Source organism: Trichosurus vulpecula, chromosome 3 (genome assembly GCF_011100635.1).
Source record: "Trichosurus vulpecula isolate mTriVul1 chromosome 3, mTriVul1.pri, whole genome shotgun sequence".
Classification (NCBI taxonomy): Eukaryota; Metazoa; Chordata; class Mammalia; order Diprotodontia; family Phalangeridae; genus Trichosurus; species Trichosurus vulpecula.
Window position 1 is genome coordinate 275,317,165 of NC_050575.1, and position 16,956 is coordinate 275,334,120.

Below are 16,956 nucleotides of genomic sequence, written 5' to 3' on the forward strand. Positions count from 1 at the left end.
TTTATGTGAATCCCAGGCCTCATCAGGTAGAAGGAAGTTGGTCTGATAGGCTATTTCTATGACTTTAATAGTGAACATTCTCCCAGATGCTTCACAATCTCTAGCTGAAGCCAAGAATAATCAGGCTCCTCTTAAATGTTTCTTTCTGCCTTGATGGTCAGGAGTCAATTTTAATTGGGCTCCAGGGAAATTTTATGGCATAGCTTTCATTATTATTATGAAGAAAGAGTTAGGAAGGAGAGAACTTCTCAAACTGTTGGGAAATGAGGGCAGGGGGGATCTCTATATAGGCATAGATTGTGTCGAATTTTGTGGATTTTATACTTATTAATTCAAAGCCTAGGAAAAAACTTGTAAGCTTGGGGGAAGATTTGTAGCCACTGCCCAAGATAACTGCCATCATTGGTACCACCCAAGGGCTTAGGGTTCCCTCTGATGACTCTGGCCTCTGAAAAAACACCCCAGTCCCTTATCTTCTAGACTCTTCCTCCTAGCAAATCATATAAACAGAGAATCTAGAGATAGAAGATGCCTTAGAGGTCATCTAATCAAGGCATTTTTAACCCAGGGTTCACAGATCTCCAACCATGTGGAGAATTCCTGGTGCCTTCCCTCTGTTGTTTATCTCAATTTATCCTCTGTGTGTGTGTGTGTGTGTGTGTGTGTGTGTGTGTGTGTGTGTGTGTGTGTTTATATTTGGAAGGAACCATCATGGTCATGAGCTTGAATAGGAAAAAAAATGCATCTTTATTTGGAGACCTATAACACAAAGTAAGGTGAAGAAACCTTAATTCTAGCCCAAGGGTCTCATTGCACATAGCTAACCCATTCAGACAAGCATTTTTAAGCATGCATGTGAATCACTAGAAAGACAAAGGCAAAAAGAAAAACAGTCCTACCCTCAAGGAGTCTCCATTCCACTGGGGAGATACAGCATGTCAACAGATAAGTACACACATTATACCTTATGACAAAGATAGAAAGTACCTCCTAAGGGAATCAGGAACAGCTTCCTATGGGAGATGGCATCAGAAATAGGCCTTGAAGAGACTTCAGAAGTAGAGGCCTGGGACACAAACTTTATGAATACTGGATCCCAAGTTTGGGGAGTAACAAGTAGGCCAATTTATCTCAAGTACAAAATGAGTGAAAGGAAGTCATATGTGGCACCCTCCTCCCCATCTCCCTATTCAATAAGCACCAGTGGTTCACTATCACTTTTAGGACCAAATACAAAATTCCCTCTTTGGCATTCACAACAGCTCTTTCCTGCTTTTCCAGTCTTCTTAGACCCTACTATTCCCACCCCAAATACTCCTCACACAAGGCACTCAATCTCCAGACTCTAGGCATTTTCACCTGGAACTGTCTCCTTCCTCATCTCCACCTCCTGGCTTGCCTGACTTTCTTTAAGTTCCACCTAAAATCCCATCTTCTACAAGAAGCCTTTCCTGATTCCCCTTGATTCTGGTGCCTTTCCTCTATTGTTTAATCTCAGTTTGTCCTCTGTGGGGGGAGGGGGCAGGGTATGTGTGCATATTTATATTTGGAAGGAACCATCATGGTCATCAAAGTCAAGCCCTTTATTTTACATTTAAGGAAACAGTCCAGATGAGTCTTACTGAATTTCTTTGGCTCTAGAAACTTCTTCTAACCAATAAAGTGAAGTTTATTCCTGGACTTCTGCCTGAATTCCCTGAAAAAGCTATGTTCTCCTCCCAGTTCCAGCCTGATTCTCCTTCAGGCCAGGATCCTCGACAGTAGATCTTTTGCTGTCCCCAAATACTCCCAAAATAAAACTTTTTTAAAAAAAAATATTTCAATTATGTCAAATTAAACCAACATTTGTGAAGTATCTGTTTGTGCAGAGCCCTGTGCTAGGTTCTGGGGAAATGGAACATTGAGCTAAAACATAGCCCTTGCCCTCATGCAACTAGAATCTAATAGAGGGATATGACACATGCACAAATGATCATATTTCTATGTTTTGTGAGTCTATAATTTCATCAATGTGGGCACTGTTTCCACCAGAGCTGACTGAGAGCCAGCTATACCACAACACATACAAAATGATAAATGAATAAGAGAGAAGCAAACAAAGTGCTATGTGAGATCCCTGGAAGGACAATCATTACAGACTGTGGCAATCAGGGAAGACTTCATTGAGCAGATGGCGTTTGCATTGGGTTCTAAAGGTTCAGTAAGAATTCAACAGGCTTAGAGGATTTGAGAGACATGGAACAGAAAGTGCAGGTCATGGATGGAAAGTAGTCCAGTTTGACATGGGTAATATGGGAATTTGCCTTGTTGGACTATGTATACTTGTTGCAAAGATTTTTGTTGAAGTTTTATTCATTCATTGCTCAATGGGGGGAGGGGAAGTGGAAGGTAGAGATAATATACGCTTGAAAAATTTTAAAAACAAACAGCAGTCCAAATTGGATAGAGCATAGAATGCCTTCAAGGATATAGTACCCAAGAAAGGTAGACAGGTATGTTAATGCCGGATTGTGCAGATTTTTTAATGCCAGACTAAGGAGTCTGAAATTTACTTGATAGGCAATAAAGAGCTATTGAAAAGTTTTGATTACAGGAGTAATATGACACGAGGAAGAGGAGTCTGTTAATGGTATGGAGGATGGATTGCAGAGGAGAGAGAGTGGAGATAGGAAGAACTGTTAGCAGATCAGGAGAGTAGAAAGGAAGGAATAAATGGTAAAACATATCAAGAAGGCAGAATTGACAGGTTATAGCAAGTGCTTTGGGAGGAAAAGGGAAGTGTCAAAGAAAATAAATCTATTAATCAATTAACGAGTATTATTAAATAGTTGCAATATGCAATATGAACTATGCTAAGAGGGCTAGGGACAAGAAAGGAAAAAAGCGAAAAGTCTCTACCCTCAAAGGAGTTTAGAATCTAATGGGAAAACACCAAGATTTCAAATATGGAAAAGTAAGTAAATAGTTAAGCCATCGACAAAAATAGCAAAGTCAGAAAAAGAAATCAGATTTCAGGGGGAAAATAATAGGTGTGGTGTTTACCAGATTCAGATTCACATTCCAAAAACACATTTAATTTTTTTGGCTAATACAAGGAAGTTCTAGCCAAAGTATTTTTTTTGCCAGAGTAAGTTTTTAAGTGCAAAATTTTATTCTAGTTTATATAAGTTCCACACATAGCTTATGTAAATTCTAGGTAGCCATCACTCATCCGGTAGGGTGCTAGATGTGGAGTAAGGAATTAATCAATCAAGTCTTGATTGAGAGTCCACGTACCAGCCCTGCCTGTGCTAGTCTTTGAAGATGCAGGTAAAAAGAATGATCTCAGGAGTTTGAATGCTAATGGGACAATGAGTACATATAAAAATTAATTCAGGATTGGTGTCAAATTGATACATGCATACATATATACACACCTGCATAAAATACATGACAGTTTGAGAGGGAGGGCACTAAGCAGGTGGAGGAAAGTTTTCATGGAAGAGAGGGATTCTGGAAGGAGGAGGTAAGGATGGGGTGTATTCCATGCATGGGGAACATAGAGTGCAGAGTCAGGGGATGGAGTTTCATGAGTGAAAAACAGAGAGAAGGCTGGTTTACCTGCATCACACTGTGGGAGGGGGAGTAATGTCTAATGGGACTTGAAAAAGAGGTCGGGCTCATGTTTGTGTAGGGCTTTATGAGTTGAGCCATTGGAGCTGGTGGAATAAGAGAGTCACATGGTCAGATCTCTACTTAAAGAAAATTACTTTGAGAAAAGTGTGGAGGCTGGGCTGGAGTGGGGAGAGACTTGAGGCAGAGAAACCTGCCACAGAAGATCTGGGTTCAAATACTGCCTCTGACACTTTCTAGTTTTATGACCATGTACTTAGGTTCATTGAGCAACTCTCTAAGACTTATCTTCTAAGGTATGAGTAAGTTGTAAACTGCTTCGAAATGATACATCAGGATGCACATAAATGCCACACACTAATGTCTCAAAGATTCACATGTCCAAGAAGTTCTCTGGCCTTTCAAAATAATCACTACCCTTTTCATAGCATTTTCTCAAAAGCCAAACTTTTAAAATTTTGAGACTAAATGAATAAATGTAACATTTTAGCTATGGTTTGGAACACCAGACCAATGCATTTTGAGTATGTTTTAATTTAACACCTTCTTAAAATTTTTTATTTATTGTTAACATTCTTTTCCTTTTAAAATTTGAGTTCCAAATTCTCTCCTTCCCTCTCACCCTCTCCTCTACCCACTGAGAAGGTAAACAATATGATATCAAGTATACATGTGAAATCATGTAAAACCTTCGCACATTACCCATAATTTTTAAAAAGCAAGAAAAATAAAGTGAGAAAATCATACTTCAATTTGCACTCAGAGTTCATCAATTCTTTCTCTGAAAACAGATAGTATTTTTTCATCAAGAGTCCTTTGGAATTGTCTTGGGTCATTGTATTGATCAGAGCAGCTATGTCTTTCACAGTTGATAGTGATCACTTTGCATCAGTTTATATAGGTCTTGCCATGTTTTTCTGAAACCACCCCCCTTGTCATTTTCCACAGCACAATAGCACTCCATCACAATCATATGCTACAACTTTTTTAACCATTTCCCTATTGATTAGCATCCCCTCAATTTCCAATTCTTTGCCACCACAAAAAGAGCTGCCATAAATATTTTTTACTTGTAGGTCTTTTTCCTTTTTCTTTGCTCTCTTAAGGCTATAGACCTATTAGTGGCATTGCTGGGTCAAAAGGTATGCACAGTTTTATAGTCCTTTGGGCATAGTTCCAGATTGTTCTCCAGAATAGTTGGACAATTTCACTATTCCACCAATAGTTCTTTAGTATACCTATTTTTCCTTCATCTCCTCCAGCATTTGTCATTTTTTATAGGTGTGAGATGGTTGTAGTAACTTGCCTTTCTCTAATCAGTAGTGATTGAAAGCATTTTTTATATGCCTGTAGACAGCTTTGATTTTTTCTTCTGAAAACTGCCCGTTTATATCCTTTGACCATTTATCAATTGGGGAATGGCTCTTATTTTTATAAATTTGACTCAGTTCTATACTCAGAGAAACTTGCTATAGAAATCTTTATATTACTTTATTGTCTATGGTACATTTTAGCAAAACATAGCATCCCTGATTATCCCTTTGAATTAGGTCCATTTTTGTTTTTGCTTTGTCTGAGATCATGATTTCTACCACCTATGTTTTTGCTTGTTTGTTTCTTCATGACTCATGGAATCATTAGCCTCCACTTACCCAATTCTAATTTTTAAGGAATTATTTTAGTCAGTGAAATTTTTTACTTCTTTTTCCATTTAGCCTATTCTGCTTTTTAAGTTCTTTTCAATGAATTTCTCTGACTCATTTATCATTAGGCCAATTCTTTTTTTTTTTAAGGTGCTAATTTCTTCAGGATTTTTTCTGCTTCTTTTACCAAACTGTTAATTCTCTTTTCGTAATTTTCTTGCATCACATTCATTTCTTTTCCCAATTTTTTCTCTACTACTCTTCTCTTTTTCTTTAACCCTTCCAAGAATTCTTGTTGGGCTTGGGTGCAATTAACACTTTCTTTGAGGCTTTTTTTGTAGCTGTTTTCACATTGTTGTCTTCTTTTGAGTTTATATCTTGGTCTTCTCTGTTTGTTTTTTTTGCTCATTTTCCCAGCTTATTTCTTGACTTTCAACTTTATGTTCAAGTTGGACTCTGTTCACTTGGGGGGTGGAGAGGCATTGTCCCAAGCTTCAGGCTTTTTCTTGCTGCTATTTTAAGAGCTAGTTCTGGAGGTCTACAAGTTTTTGGTGCTTCCAAAGAGGTGTAATCCTAGGAGAAGTATAGTCTCTGCCCTCCTACTCTGTACTCTGGTCCTTACCCAGGAAGGGCCCCTAGTGCCCTGCAGCCACAAACACTAGCACTCTCTCTGCCTTGGAACTGTGACCAAGGTCCTTGGTACCTTGTGATCAACTACCAGCACTCCTCTCTGCCCTTGAAATGTGACCCCAGAGCTACATATGGGCAATAGAGTAGCTATCAGTACCAGCTGTACCCAGTGCCTGCTAGCCAGTTGTGCAACCTCCTCACTGTCTTTGGGCTGAACGCTCCCGAAGCTGTCGTGGCTATGTCCATTGTTGCCGTCACCACATACAAGGGCTCCAGGCAAGCTTCCACCCCAGTGTCACAAACTTCTCCTGCCGACCTTTTAAGTTTTCTTAGGCCAGGAAAATGTCTCATCCTGACCTTTTGTTGGCTCTGCTAATCCAAAATTTTATTTGAGGAGTTATTTTAAAGTGGTTGGGAAGGAAATGTTGAAAAAAATCCAACCAGGTAGCCTCTAATCTACCATATTGGCCAATTTAATACCTTATAATCCTATTCTCAATTACCAGGATTGTTTGACTTCTGCCTACTGTCAAAGGGAACTCTTAAAGCCAATAACATTTTCAGAAATAGAAAATGCTGAGAGCGCTGTTAGTTAGATTTTCAAAGATGACATGATTTTGACATTTACTTGCCCTATTTTATCATGATGTGATGCTGGAGGAAGGGAGTGTCTAGAGTTCCAGACCTGACACATTTTCTCTGTCCTCCCTCTTTAGCCGAGAACTGACATGGAGAGACATGCAGCACCTGACTGTGCTCACATCCAAGAGGAACCAGCTTCATGATGAGGTCCATCAGTGGCGGAGGAATGGGGTTGGCCTGGAGTTCAACCACCTGTTTGGCTATGGGGTCCTCGACGCAGGAGCAATGGTGAAGATGGCTAAAGACTGGAAGACAGTCCCTGAGAGATTCCACTGTGTCGGAGGTTCAGTACAAGAGCCTGAGTGAGTGAGAGCGAATGTTTGTTCACTTCCATCAATGCTAGTGAGACCCCAGAAGCTAAGACACTTACTAACTGTATGACCCTAGGCAAGTCACTTAACCTCCATCAGCCTTAGTTTCCTCATGTGTAAAAGGGGATAATAATAGCACCTACCTCCCACAGGGTCGTTGTCAGAATCAAATAAGATAATTTGCAAACCTTAAAGCACTATCTAAATGTTTATTTATTATTGTTGTTGTAAGATGTAAAGTTTACAAAGGAAGGAGACTTAGATGGTGACAGGCCTCAAAATCATACCACGTAAGGATCAAGTGAAGGAACTGGAGATGTTTAGCCTGGAGAAGAAAAGACTTAATTTAAGCCAGACACGATGGCTGTTTAGTATTTAAAAGACCGTCTCTTAGAAGAGAGAGCCGATGTGCTCTGCTTGGCCTCAGATGGCACCACTAGGAGAAATGGGCGTAAGGAAAAAATTCCTAACAATCTGAGCTCTCTGAAAATGGAAGGGGCTGCCTTAGGAGGCAGCAGGTTAGCCCTCCCTTGAGATCTTTAAAATAAGGCTGGGGCGAGCATCTACTTCAGACACATCATGTTGCTGCCGTTGTTTCTCCTTCATTCTAGAAGAAGACCAGTGACATCAGGAGGGCGATGTCTTGACTTGCAATGAATTGGATTTAAGTGAGGCAGGGCTGTGCAAGGTCATTAGCCTCATTCTCTCCTCCAGTCATCTGAGTCCAGTGGCAAGATATAGGTCAGGACGACTGGCCATGGGCCCAGATACAGTGGAGAGGCCTTGGCCTTTTTAAGTTAAAATCTTTCCCTGGTTTCAGTTTGTCTGAGGAAACACCCTTCAGTGATTTAAAACTAGGCAAGAAATGAGGCAAAAGATGGCCTAGTCTGCCTACTCAAAAAAAAAAAAAACTAGGAGGGGAAGACCCTCAGGGTTTCTGGCCAGAACAGAAACAATTGCTATTTATACTCACTCTATACCATCAAAACCCAAGCAATAACCCAGTGAGGTTTAGGCTGAGACCTATTATTGGCCAATCAGTGAGAACCAGAGTGATTTGGATTTAAGGCATGGTCAGGTAGCTCCCTTTGAATCCCAATGGGCTTTATCAAAGTCTGGTTTTCCAGAACTCTTTTTCAAGAAATTATAAATGAAACTACATAGGACAAAAGAATTAATTGTCACAGTTTTTTTAAGCGACAGAATAAATAAGTAGGGAAGAGGAAAAAAAATCCAGCTCCTAAACCCTAATATATCTTGTGAGGCTTCACTGAGCAAAATTTATATTCCTTGGGGGCAGAACACCCACAGGTAAGGGTATGATTCCCTATGTGGACAGAGGGAGAGGAAGGAAGGTAGGAAGGAAGGAAGGAAGGAAGGAAGGAAGGAAGGAAGGAAGGAAGGAAGTAACGAACGAACGAACGAAGGAAGTAAGGGAGGGAGGAAGGAAGGAACGAAGGAACGAAGGAAGGAAGGAGGGAGGGAAGGGGGGAGGGAGGAAAGGAGGGAGGGAGGGAGGGAGAAGACTCTTGGTCAGATACAGCTTGAACTTGATGGCCTCTGTCATTTGTTCTAATTCTGAGATTCCGCTGTCAGTGATCAGTAGACTCATCAGCTCATGCTAGACAGCTTTGACTTCTATCTTCCGTTACACACAGTTACACTCAGTCTTATTTCATAAAGGTATGCCACTGACCCCAGGTTCTCCTAAGCTACAACAAGGGAGTTGAAATCCTGGCAACTTCTACCAAACTAGAAAGTCTTGCAGGCCCCTCATCTGAAGACCAGCCTACTTAAGTGCAGAAAGGCTCATCCCCAGAAAGTTATGAATTCTTTGATGAATTAAATAAATGTTCTTGTAGCAAGCAGAACTATTCTAAGTTATCCCATTGGCCTCAGGGCTGTACTTTTCAATAATAATAATAATAAACTTACATATTCAACAATAATAGCAAAAACACATATTTGGTGATTAACTGTAGCCTATCTTTTACCTCCAGAGTGAAAGTTGGGAAATCACCAAATTATAGACTAGCTGAATATTATAGCCATTGTGCAGATAAATAAACTGAAATCTAAAGAGGTAATGTAACTTGACCACATGATATGGTCAATGATAAAGCTAGAAATGAAGTCTAAGCTCGTTAACATGGAAAGCAGAGACCAGTAGCAAGAGAGCTGGACTACCTGTCTAGAAAGAAATGCCCCAAGAGCACTGTTTCAGGGATCAGAGGGCCAGGTTTAAATTCTGCCTCTGCAGCTGAATACCTGGATAACTTTGGCAAATTCAACCCCCTGGCCCTTGGTAATATAGTAAGTAATACAGTAAGAAAATTGGCTTTGGAGTCAGAAGAGCTAGGTTTAAATCCTGCCTCTGACACCGATGGAGTGACTTTAATCAGATCCCTTAGCCCCTTTGGGCCTCTGACCCTTTGTCTGCACGAGAAGGTTGGACCAGATGGCCTCAGAGCTCTCCTCCAACTCTAGAACAATGACCACCCATCCTAGGAAATCATCGTTCTCTATAACCTAAACCAGCTCCCTCCTTTAGGGCCAAGGATCGATTTATAAGGATACATAAGCGATTCTTTCTTAGTACAAACAGTGCGATTTGAGATTATCATCTCCTTCTGGATGGCAAATGCCTTTATTAGAAAGGAGCAAGTGGTTTTTTGAAGGCTTTGCTATCCTCTACAGCAGAGATGTCTAACTCACACATAAACAGGGGCCACTAATCCATACTTAAAGATACCTGCAAGCCCATGTTGACTTAGAAAACCAAATACTAACATTATCTATGTTCTATTGGATTTTTATTTATTTCGTTAATTATTTCCCAACTTGTCTTAGGTATCCTCTCACCTCCCGCTTCAAACCCCATCTTTACCAGGTTTCCTCTTACTCTCAACCCTTATCAGTCAATCAGCTACCATTTATTAAGCACCTACTATGGACCAGGCACTGTGCTAAGCACTGGGGACAAAAAAAAAAAGAGGGGAGGAATTAGTCCCTTAAGGAGCTCATAGTCTAGTGGGAGAGGTAACATGCAAACAACTGTGTACAAACAAGGCATATACAGGATGACATTTTGGAAATAATACACAAAGGGAAAGAAGTGGTGGTACAATTAATAGAGCATTGAGTGCCGAGTCAGGAAAACCTGAGTTCTAATCTGGCCTCAGACACTAGCTGTGTGACCCTAGACAAGTCACTTAACTTCCGTTTACCTCAACGTCCTCATCTGTAAAATGGGGGTCATAATAGCACCTATTTCCCAGGGTTGTTGTGAGGATCAAATGAGATCATATTCGTAAAACATTTAGGGCAGTGCCTGATGCATATTAGGTGCTTAATAAATGCCTATTCTCTTCTTTTGTATTCTACTGGGGCACACAACAGGCACACAGATAAGTGAATGCAAGTTAATTTCCAGAGGGAGAGAACACTAAAGACTTAAAGGGATCAGGAGAAGAGACGTGTAGGGAGTAGCCACCCCAGCCCTTCATTGGAACCATGAAGATTCAGGGCAGAAGATACAGCTAAAGGGTGCAGTAGATAGGGCGGTGGTGGCCTTGGTGCTAGGAAGACTTGAGTTCATGTCCCTCCTCAGACATTTACTTTGCATGTCACCCTGGGCAAGTCACTGAACTTCCCTCAGCCTCAGTTTACTGATCCGTAAAAAGGAAATACTAGTAGCACCTGCCCCCCCCTCTCCCCGAGCTGTTGTGAGTATTAAATGAGATGACATTCATAAAGCACTTTGCAAACCTTCAAGGGCTACATGTATACCAGCTATCATTATCATTGATGTTATGAGATAATATACTTGGGTGTGAGTGCTAGGCACAGAGTCTTGGTGCAATCATGTGCTTAGACCTGTTGTTACTATTCTGTGTTATTGTGCTCTTTGGCAGGGAGGGGCAGAGTTACAGTTGTCAAGGTCCTTTCCCAAAACGACTCTGTGAAGTAGGTAGTCTAAGGATGGTTAACCTCTTTTTACAAAGGAGGAGACAGAGAGGTCAAGTAACCTGCCTACAGCAGGGTGATTTTTGTCAGCCTGGGGACAAAGCTTTGTATCATCCCTGAAGGAAGCTAATCATAGTGATAGCTAACATTCATACAGCACTTTACGGCTTCCCAAGCACTTTACAAACATCATCTCATTTTGTCTTCACGACAGCCCTGAGAGGAAGGTGCTATTATTAGATGCAGACAGAAGTTGAGTGACTTACCCAGGGTCACACAGCTAATAAGTATCTGAGGTCAGATTTGAACTCAGGTCTTCTTGACGCGAAGTCTAGAGCTCTATCCCCTGCGCCACCAGCTGCCTCTGGAAGCCCAAAGAACCATTTTCCATTTTTGATACGGTAACCGTGTCATTTTTGTATCAGTCTCTCAGCTCATTGATTTTATAAATGGGCTTTCAGTGTGTATCCACAGAAGATAACTGCTCTAATCATATTTTGTAGACAGAAAAAGAGATTTTCTGAGCTTGTGTTTTGGCTTGTGTTTTGAAACCTTTCCTTTCATAGTAGTTATTCCATTTGGCAAAGTAATTAGTGATGCATTACAGGCCCCATAATTTATCCCCAGATGAACAGTATTACTCATAGCAAGAACACAGCTTCAGGATATCCTGCCTCGTGCGTCATTGTCCTCATTAAGCTGTTCAGGCTAGCCCTACTCAGATATCTGGGAAGGGCATGAAGCTCATTACAGGATGAAGAGCTGGGCCTTCTCTGGCCATTCTTAACATGACCATAATGATTTCTCCTCACTATTTTGCATATCTCTGAAGCACTGCTCCTTTGGGAAGCACAGAGAGTTGGGAAGTACCCAGAGGAAAACAATCTATTCTTTGTACTTCCCAGATTGGGAGATGCCATGAATTGGTAGAGTATTGGACCCATAGTCAAAAAGCCAGGATGTGAGTCCTAACTCAACCACTAACTAACTTGATGTTTTTAGGGTAGGTCACGCCGCCTCTGTGGACCTCAGTTTCCACATCTGTAATATGGAGTTTATACTTGTGTTGTTTAGTCATTTTTCAGTTGTACTTAACTCTTTAGGACCCCATTTGGGGTTTTCTTGGCAAAGATACTGGAGTGGTTCACCATTTCCTTCTCAGCTCATTTTATAGATGAGGAACTGAGGCAAACAGGGTTAAGTGACTTGCCAGGTTCAGCAGGATTTGAACTCAGGGAGACCCAGCACTTTATCTACTGCACCACCTAGCTGTCCCAGAGGTTATATTATTTAATACTCATTATTTCATAGGTTCTTTGTGAGGATCACATAAGGGGTCAGTTTTTAGAGCCAATCAAAAATTCTCTAACCTGTATATTTCATTTCTGTTAAAAAAAAAAACCCAGAAGGGAAAAGCCAAACAAGATCATTTGAATTTTCAAGAGTATTTGAGTTCATCCACTTCTCCTTGGACCATTGCCTGAATTCAAGGCCACAGTTGCACCACCTGTTTGGAGACTATCATCTTCCACCAAACATATTTTTAGGCTTTGCCTGGTTGATGGGGAATAGGAGCTGCTACTGTTTCCTTGATACTTCATTGTAAAGACCTTCACAGGATTCATCTACTCACTTCCAGTGAGCCAGAGGCAGGAAAGATCCCAGAAATTGTCCAGATGTGGGAGCTGCCAGATGCTGGTGAGGCAGATCACCATGGATAGCCTAATAGGACTCCCCTCTTCTTGTTCGTGGACTTCCTTCCCAATGACACCCTGCCTGGCCACTTTCTTGCCCAAGACGGTGCTCAGATTGGCCATCACCCAAAGCAGCCTGAAAACCAGCACAGTGGGAAGTACTTCATTACCTATTGTGCTTTTTTAATCTTTTTTTCTGCTTAGTGTAGCACATCCATGGGATTGGCCCCATTTTCAAGACGAGAAAGCTGAAGCAAGCTGAGGTTCAGTGACCTCAAAACAATCCAAGAGGACTGGATGACTGAACCCTGATTGACAGCAGCTGTCCCAGAGCAAGCTGTTTGGATGCCCAGACATCTGGGGCTTCAGGGATCAGGGTCCAGGCTGAGTTTTGCAGACAGCTCAGCTGTCTCCTCATTGCCCTGAGGAGAAAGGACATTACTAGAGACCTAGCCTAGCAACAGTGAAAATAAAGACTTATCAGACAGGGACTTCACATTTGGACATAAACTTGATAGACAAAGGCTATATAGAAATAGTGATGAAGAATAAATCTACTCTCCTCAGAGAGGCAGCTGGGTGGCACAGTGGATAGAGCACTGGGCCTGGAGTTGGGAAGACCTGAGTTCAAATCCAGCCTCAGCACTTACTAGCTGTGTGACCCTGGGCAAGTCACTTATCTCTGTCTGCTTCAGTTTCTTCAGCTATAAAATGGAGGTAACATTAATACCTTCCCTGCCAGATTGTGAAATAATGTTTATAAAACATACCTGGTATATAGTAGGTGCTTAATAAATGTGTGTTCCCTTCCTTTATCACAGACTGAGGTCACAATATAGGGGAGAGTGTTCTTCCAAAGTACTAGAGGGAAATATTTGTACTTTGGTTCTTGCTATATTTTCAAAGCTAATATCTCTTTATAAAGGCTTCTGAAATATTATGTGTCCTGAAGTTTCCTAAATATTAAGTGAATTCGATAAGTACCTAAAGCATACAGAAGTCACACCCAAGGGTGAGGAACCCGCAGCCTCGAGGCTGCAGGTGGCCCTCTAGGTCCTCAAGTGCTGCCCTTTGACTGAAACCAAACTTCACAGAACTTTCTTTTGGATTTGGATTCAGGCATAGGGCCACACCTGAGGACTGAGAGAGCCACATGCAGCCTCGAGGCCACAGGTTCCCCACCCCTGTACTAGACAGCATGAGAAATACAGAATTTAGACATGCTCCTTGCCCTCATGGAGCTTATGATCCATGGAGCCCAATTTGCTTATTTTCTGAAGTCACCTTTCCAAGCAAATAATGAGCATTTCATGGAAAGGCAGCATGCCTTTGGAGTCAGAAGACCTTAGTTTAAGGTCTTTTGGTTCTTCCATTTACTAGCTGTGGCTTCATTCAACTTCATCTCCTTCAGCCTTGATTTTCGGACCAAAGTTGGACCCGATTACCTTTGAGTCCCCTGATCACTATGAAATTCAATGGGTCTCTAACATCAAGACTCGTGCCCGAGTGCTGCTACTTCCATGTGGCTTGCTGGTTTGCAAAGCATTTTCACACATATTGTCTCACTTAGTCCTTGCAATAACTCTGTGAGATAGGGGTAATATTATCATCTCTATTTTGCAGATAAGGAAAGTGAAGCTCAGAAAGAAGGTGGGACTTGGTCAAAGCAACTTCATCCTCAAGTGCAATACCACTGAGTCCTGAGAAATAATATTTTTTTAAATATTCAGAACATCTTCAATCTGGTCAGGACCAGGGATTTCAGAGGCCACCTAGTCCAACCCCCATGTCTTGCTGATAAGAACATTAAGGCCCAGAAAAGTTAAATCACGTGCCCAGGTGATTCAAGTAGTAGCACCAGAGATAGTACTTGAGCCTAGCTCTGCTTTTGACTCCGTAGCTCGTCCCCCACCCCAAATATAAATGAGCTAAAGGCGTAGCAGTCTTCTGGACCCAGCTGGTACCCACTCATGAGAGTCAATAGTTAAATTTTCATTCTGACCATTTACGCTTAGCTTATTGGCAAAGACTACGTATTAAGGCTTGGTTTATTATTTGTTGGTTGTTTAGACTTTTAAAAATGAAGGAGAAAATGCTAATAATGCTGATGAAACTTAAAGGTGTGTCCTGTTCTTTTTTTTTTTGAGAGCCAGTTATTAAACATTTACCAGCACACACCCCTGTAGAGAGCAGAGATTGTCAAGTGCTTCTGTCAAGAGTGACCAGCCTCATACTGAAGAAGTATGGATTGCTGCATTGAACTGATATCTCTGAGCATATTTGCCACATACACTATGATCCTGAAAGAACAGTGGCAAGGGAGTATATTAACAGTTATAAAGGCAGGCATTTCAAAAGCCAAATGATATTTCGTTTATTGTATTATCCATCTGAAGATCTTGAGCTCCCAAATGGAGACTGACTGGTAAAATGAACTCATTTCTTTGAAACCTTAGCCCGTGATAGAGATACAACTAGCTTAAGACACTATAGCTTTGCCCCCAGTGCGTGGAATTTAGAAGACATAGTCAGAGGTGCAGGGTAGAGAAGGACCGGGCTCTAAGTTGCTATAGAAATAGAAAAATGCAGCCTACTCGTTCTCTACCTCCATTCAATAAAGAAATCCCAATCTTCCCCACCCCTGCTCCATTTATCTCCAGGATCTTCCTCTTCGGACAACCCTTTACAGGCACGCCAACCTCTCCTACCACTCAACAAACAGGCCAGCTTCTCCCAAGGAGGGCAGTAAACCTACTACTTCCTTTCCTCCTCAGCACTTCTTAGGTGGGAGTCTTGCAAAGTCCTCTCTGTTGAAACAGAAAAAAAACTTAAGACCTCAAAGTCTAATCCAACCTGGACTAGATGACCTCCAAGTTCTGAGATTCTCTCTGCCAAGCAACTTGAATAGCCAATTCTCCCTCTCATTCGGCCGAAATTGTTTTAACATCTTGTTTTATTTTCAAAATAAGAAGCATAAAGTACCATTTGCCCAGTGTAGCAGTGGCCCCAGGTGCTAAAATTGCCAGTTAAGGTTTTGACTGAGAGTAGCCCAATATTTTTTTTAATTTTTATCATTTCAGCTTCTGCTGTGTGCTGTTAGCATTCTCACAATAAGCATGTGTCACCAGTCAGGGTCAAAACAGGCTTAGGCTCATGGCCTAGCGGGCATATTTAAAGGTCCTAAATTCATAGTGATTATGGTCTTGGAAATGTAGTTATGAAACATATGGATGGTTCATGATTATGCCCCCAGTTAGAAAGAGAAAACTCCATAATAATGCAATAGGAAAGGAGAGAGGCCAGGGATTGGGATCCCAGTTCTGATCTAGAAATGATAACTCTCCCATGTGACTTCCAGACCTGTCTAACATCCTCATTTGAGCAAAGGGCTGTGAAGAGATGTAAAGAACAGGATTAGCCGCAGGCATTTTTGAGAAATAAGAATAGATCGGCCAGATTCAAAATACAAGGACATGCTTAGAAACATGTGCTAGTCACACCCAGATGAAATAAGGCAGGTAAAAATAGATAAGGATCATCAGTTCCTTTGTGTGTGTATGTGCGTGTGTGTGTGCATTCGTGCGTGTGCTCACTTAATCATGGATGTTTGCTCAGGTTGCTGGGAGCACTGAGGACACACACACACACATATGTACAAGCATATGTACATATACTTAATATATTTCATTGTCATTTTCACTCTCAGGAAAATACCATCCAATAATAAGTTGGTTCTGACGCTCACAACTGATGCTTGTGAGGGAAAGGAAAACTTTGTCCGCTACCTTGAACATGTCCAAGCTGTCATCACAGTGAATGCAACAAGGAGAGGAGACTTGAATATCAACATGACCTCCCCAATGGGTACCAAATCCATTTTGCTGAGCCGGCGCCCAAGAGATGATGACTCTAAGGTGGGTTTTGACAAATGGCCATTCATGACCACTCATACTTGGGGGGAAGACGCCAGAGGGACATGGATTCTAGAAATTGGGTTTGTTGGGAGCGCACCACAGAAGGGAGTGCTGAAGGAATGGACATTGATGTTGCATGGAACACAAAGTGCCCCCTACATAGACCAAGTAGTGAAAGATTACCAGTCCAAGCTGGCGATGTCCAAGAAGGAAGAACTGGAGGAAGAATTAGATGAAGCTGTGGAAAGAAGTCTTAAGAGCATACTGAGCAAAAACTAATGCTGCATGTCTGTTTTTGCCTTCACTCCTTCCTTTCCCACAACTCTGAGCATCTTTCTACTCTTAGTACTTCTGTTAGACCTGTAGCAAATATTGTCACTGCCCAAAAATCACATCCCCTTGATTTTATTTCATACATTCTGTCGATGATTATTTTCCTTACAATGGAAGCATTCTTTTTTTTTTAACTCTAGGCTTCAAATATATTGTTCCCTACCAACTCTTGTGTACAGTTTGTGACTATGAATTATTTTCTGTGTCCTTC

General features: G+C 41.4%; 1 protein-coding gene across 1 annotated transcript in view; it reads left to right on the forward strand.

Annotated features, from left to right (window-relative positions):
- Positions 1–16,911, forward strand: part of PCSK2 (proprotein convertase subtilisin/kexin type 2) — a 341,220-nt gene extending 324,309 nt beyond the window's left edge. The window contains exons 11-12 of the mRNA XM_036750726.1: positions 6,602–6,829; positions 16,205–16,911. Coding sequence (XP_036606621.1) covers positions 6,602–6,829; positions 16,205–16,691 — 715 coding nt within the window. The 3' untranslated portion in view covers positions 16,692–16,911. The remainder of the gene's footprint in view (positions 1–6,601; positions 6,830–16,204) is intronic.
- The last annotated feature ends 45 nt before the right edge of the window (positions 16,912–16,956 follow it).